Source organism: Eucyclogobius newberryi, unplaced genomic scaffold (assembly GCF_026437365.1).
Source record: "Eucyclogobius newberryi isolate DKJ021-1_F unplaced genomic scaffold, fEucNew1.0.hap1 SCAF_5, whole genome shotgun sequence".
Lineage (NCBI taxonomy): Eukaryota > Metazoa > Chordata > Actinopteri > Gobiiformes > Gobiidae > Eucyclogobius > Eucyclogobius newberryi.
In genome coordinates this window covers 25,350,964-25,355,772 of record NW_027316167.1, presented here as the reverse complement: position 1 = coordinate 25,355,772, position 4,809 = coordinate 25,350,964, and the positions used below count along the sequence as shown (strand labels likewise).

Sequence of the window (4,809 nt, the reverse complement as noted above, 5' to 3'; positions counted from 1 at the left end):
TAACATACATCTTATCTGCTGCTTATACTGTACTGTACGCACTGTGGATTAACTACACCATAAAAATTATCAAACACCTGACTTGAACTTTTGGTTACTGAAAATAAAACATCGAGAGATTATATTATTTAATAAATCAATTCAAAATAGCATTATAAGTTTGAATTAAACTTAAGTTTCAGTTTTTCAGATTCAGTTTGATCAAAAATAATAATAATTAATTGTATTTTTTCTAGTCCTTTCATATGCAGGCATTAAAACAGAGTTTCATGTATTTGTATTTGTTGCTACAGCAGCTGCTGTGGTATAAATGTAAGCACTACGACCGGAGGGAACTGCCACATGACATAACAAATGTCATGATACGTTAAAAAAATAGAAAATACTTGTACATCAACATCAATAAGGTAATATTTAGCAAATATTCTAGAAAACTGAACAAGGGTGATGAAAAAGACAAGAACACATGAGCAGATTAAGTGAGTAGTACACACCCAGTGTCCAAAGGTTCCACCAGGATTATTTCAGCAGCAGGGTTCAGCACAGGTAGTGTGAGTCTGATCGCTTGAGGAGAAGATGGCCTGAAGCCAAGAGCTTTGCCTGAAAGAGTGGACAAGAGCATGACGTGACAAGAAAATAACATTTAAACTTTATCTTGTATAATACGTTACCTGTGTCTAGTGGTTTGTCACAATTAAGAGGATCTGAATATATAGTAGCTGTAACTCGTCTCTCCACTTGTTCCTGGTCCCTCTGCTCAAATACGTCAAAATACACAAAACATGTGTTTGAGATTAAAACAATAACTAGCTTCTTAGAAACTCATAATTGACGCTACAAATAAATCAGAGCCAAGCATGACATGTCAGAGTGACCTTTCTCTGGTGGGTGCTTCAGACGGGAGCCTCACCTGGATTTCCTCCATGCGAACAAGCATATTCTTCAAGGTGCTGATCTGCATTCTCCACTGGGCCCTGAACTGTCTGTCTGTCTGCACCTCCCTTTGAGCCGAGGCCTTCTCCAAGTCCTGCAAGTTCTCCTGCAAGGCCTGCACGTCCTGCAAGTCCTGCAAGTCCTGCAAGTCCTGGAAGTCCTGAAAGTCCTGCAAGTCCTCCTGCAAGTCCTCCAATTCCTGCAAGTCCTGCAAGTCCTCCTGCAAATCCTCCAAGACCTGCAAGTCCTCCTGCAAGTCCTCCAAGTCCTGCAAGTCCTCAAGGAGAGCCTCACTGAGCGGCTCCGCACTTTCCACAGACTGCTCGAGACAAAAAGGGATTTTTACTGTGAATATACAACCCCAAATTAGAGTAGTTCTTATCCTATAAATTAAACTTTATGGATCAGTCGGCTAGACATTCTAAAGCAAACAATCACATTTTTTTTTTTTTTTGTTAATTTCTTTCAAAATGAAAAGCTTGCACAAACCTGTGGTTGATCAAGAACAGGCGGTACATTTTCAGGATGCTCTCCCTCAGCCACCCGGGCTGGCAATGTCATTTTAGACCTTAAACCAAAAAAACACCCACAAAGCATCTGTCACAGATAGAGCTTTACATCATATACAAAGATGGAAGGTATTTTGGACATTATATTATATTTCTAAGTTGGACAATGATCAAAGTCAGTCTTTTATATTGATCAATTTCAAGTTTTTGTTTAGTTTTTATGTTCTCCTCTCTATCTAATGAAGCTCTCAGAGTCTCTGCATTCTCTTATCCAAACATTCACTCCTGCAGTAGAAACCGTTCACTGAAAACATCTAACCTTCCCAAAAATATGCATGCCCAATTTCACAATACGGGCAGGTGATGACCGCATAGGTGTAAAGTACAGGCAAATAACGTTCGTACAGCACAGCACTATTATGACTACATAATATGACCGTATTACAACAGATTATGACAACTGTTTGAGCAAGAGGCTAATGCTCTTTTCAAGGGTGATTTATTTTTGTATTTGCAGTCGGAAGGCGGCAGGGCCACTCATGTGATATTCATATTAGGTTTTGAGCTTTGTACCTCATCTCCTCTTCCTGGGCCTGTTGTTTCTTTTCTAAGTTTAAAGCTGGCTCTGCTTTGACGGGGCTCGTGACATTGGCTGGCACAGATGGCTCTTTCTGGGGCAGATGGTTCTCTCTGAGCTGAGCTGAAACTGTGGGCTGGAGGAAATCTGTTTGGTTTGCCTGATTATGCTAGGGGAAAAAAGATATTCACGTAAGATTAAAAATGTCAAAGTTATTGAAATTAGCAACGTTTCCTGGATTAGTTCCTACCTTCTTCTGAGGCGTCTTCTTGAAACATCCATCAGCTTTGTTGTCATGCTCCCACTGCTCGGCAAGTCTTTTCACACAAGCTTGTAGCACATGTTGTCTTCTGTGTGTCGGAACATGTGACACAGCTTTAGGTTTTCTTTGGGCCTTTTCCTTAGCTGTCAGTATGAACAAAACTATTATTTATTGCAAATGTCTATGTACAATTCAAACAAATAACAATTCCTGAGTAGGATTCACAGGCAAAGCTTTAAGAATGACTGTGGCTGCGTCCCAAATGATTGCTCAGCCTGTTATAGGAGACTGTTCACCTGGGACAAGGACATTGGTCTCTGGGGAAACGATGTAAATATTAATAAATGTGTTTATGTCATCTCTTCCACGGGGAGATTCCCAAGTCAATACAAATTTGCAGTAGTCAAATGACAGAACGGGGGATACACCATCATTTCTTTGTCAGTCCGTATAATCGTCAGCATTAAGATTTGTTTTCTTTTTACCTTTCACATTTTTTGCTGCTTTTACAGGTTGATTCTGATGGACAAATGCTCCTCGGGATGCAGTGAATGATGTGTTGTGGTGAGACTTCCTGAGTGGAGGGCAAGCTTTTTTCTTTCTGAGCTTGTATTGATTATTTAGGTCTGAATTTAAAATCTAACAAAGACAAAAAATATGACAATAGAAATCCAAAGCTTGTTCAGTCTACATTTACAGTACCGGTACCTGTTAATGATTTTTTTTTAAAATATGTCTTACCTCTAGCTTTTGCAGAATGTTAAGTGCAGAATGAGGCACAGCTGACCCTTTATTCAACTCAACTTTAGTAGTGCACAAACACATTTGGCGAATAAACTTGGCTAAATCTTCAAAATTAGGCGGATCTGTATAGCAAGTTGTATCTGAGAGCTGCTGGATGAAAACATATAGTACTCGGAGAGCACCACGATGAGCTGCTGCAAGTCTCTGCAGAGATGCTGACTAAACGAAATCATGGAAAAAGCATTACTATAGTGCTTAGTACTGATTACTGATAAACAAATTACTGTTGTTAAAATGAAGTAAAAATACCTTTATTTTTTGATCATGTCCCTTTTCTAAATGCTCTTGTACTTCTTTTACCTATTCACAAATGTTTGTCAGAAATCCACTAAGTCAAGTCAAGCTTGAATAGAATAATATGATACCTGAAGTCCAAGAGTATAAATAATACTTTTAGAACGAGCGGCTTGCTTCAGTTTGCGAAGATCCAGCTTGGCTTGAACATCTGGGTCCAGTGGTTCCACAACTTTTGGCTCTGTTCAAAATAGATGAAAAACAAAACAAATATTTGAAGACATATTCTAACTTTAACATGATAAATAGTAGTAATGTGTACTGTGGATTAGCCCATTACCTCTGCTGGCAAGCTCCTTTGCCTTCTGGATGCAAATTTCCAGCTCACGTTGCATCCTGTGTATTTCATGGCATAAATGATTGTCTACTTGTAAATCTTGTTTGTTTGTTGGCGGTGACTGAAAAGCCAGTGGCTTATGAGTTGTGGGATATTTATGTGATATGTGCCGTATTGATCGGCCTTTAGGTTTAGTTTCTCTGTTTTTCAGACTAGAAGCCTTTAATTTAACCTTACTTGGTGCAGCTACAAGCTCCTGGAAGAAGAAGGATCACAACAACAGTTATGCCGATATAATGTAATATTTTAATCAAACTAACTGCTACACATCATATCATACCTGTATCGGTTCTACATCGCTTTTTTCTAGGAAAGAGACGTTTTGTTTTCGGGGAGATTTGTTTAATGAATCAAGCTGACTTAGTCTCAAGTCTTCTTTTACCAGTTCCAAAGCTGCATTCAGCTTCTCCTCAGACAAAGCTGTGAATCTGATGGAGGTTTTCATGTTGTCTTCAAACGTGAGTTCCTCTGGCAAAGGAACCTGCTCCTCAGTTGTTGGATCAACATGAGTGGCACATTTCCTGGTACTTGCAGGGATGGCTTCATTGAATAATAACTGAAGGGACACATTATTTATATCTCTATTATTATTACAGATGCTCATTTTGATAATATTATTATTGTAGCTATTAACGTTACAGCATTTGATAATACTAGTTTCTATATTTAACTTACTCATGTAAACAACATTTAGCTAGTTGTGCAATAATTTACGTTCAGCATGTTATTTTGAGCTGTTATGTTACTGTTGGCTTACCTTTGATCCTGTATTTGATAGTGAGTCATTAACATTATGGTTTGTATTAGCAACATCCTGACTTCTTTGCTGGTATTCTGCTATCATGACAGCAAAAGCATGTAAAAAATAATATGTCATTTTTCGTAAACGGGCAACTCTATTGATAAGTTTGACTGTCTCATAAACCAGTAAAACTTTATCCTGGGAAATTATATCAGTATCACAGACCTATGATGTAATAAAAATTGTTTGTTTTTTTAAACATAACTGTTCTAGCTGTAAAACATGATTATCTTTTTACTTTTCTGTCTCGTTTTAGAAACATTGCCATGACATCAACAAAGTAGATATGAT

General features: G+C 38.1%; 1 protein-coding gene across 1 annotated transcript; it reads right to left on the bottom strand.

Moving 5' to 3' along the window:
- Window positions 1-1,990: 1,990 nt before the first annotated feature.
- LOC140380718 (protein moonraker-like) lies at window positions 1,991-3,869 on the bottom strand. The gene is made up of 7 exons (XM_072464631.1): window positions 3,660-3,869; window positions 3,451-3,560; window positions 3,335-3,385; window positions 3,023-3,244; window positions 2,767-2,920; window positions 2,270-2,424; window positions 1,991-2,188 (listed from the first exon to the last, which is right to left on the bottom strand). The coding sequence occupies exons 1-7, from the start codon at window positions 3,712-3,714 to the stop codon at window positions 1,991-1,993; spliced, it is 945 nt and encodes a 314-aa protein (XP_072320732.1). The 5' UTR covers window positions 3,715-3,869.
- Between the last annotated feature and the right edge of the window lie 940 nt (window positions 3,870-4,809).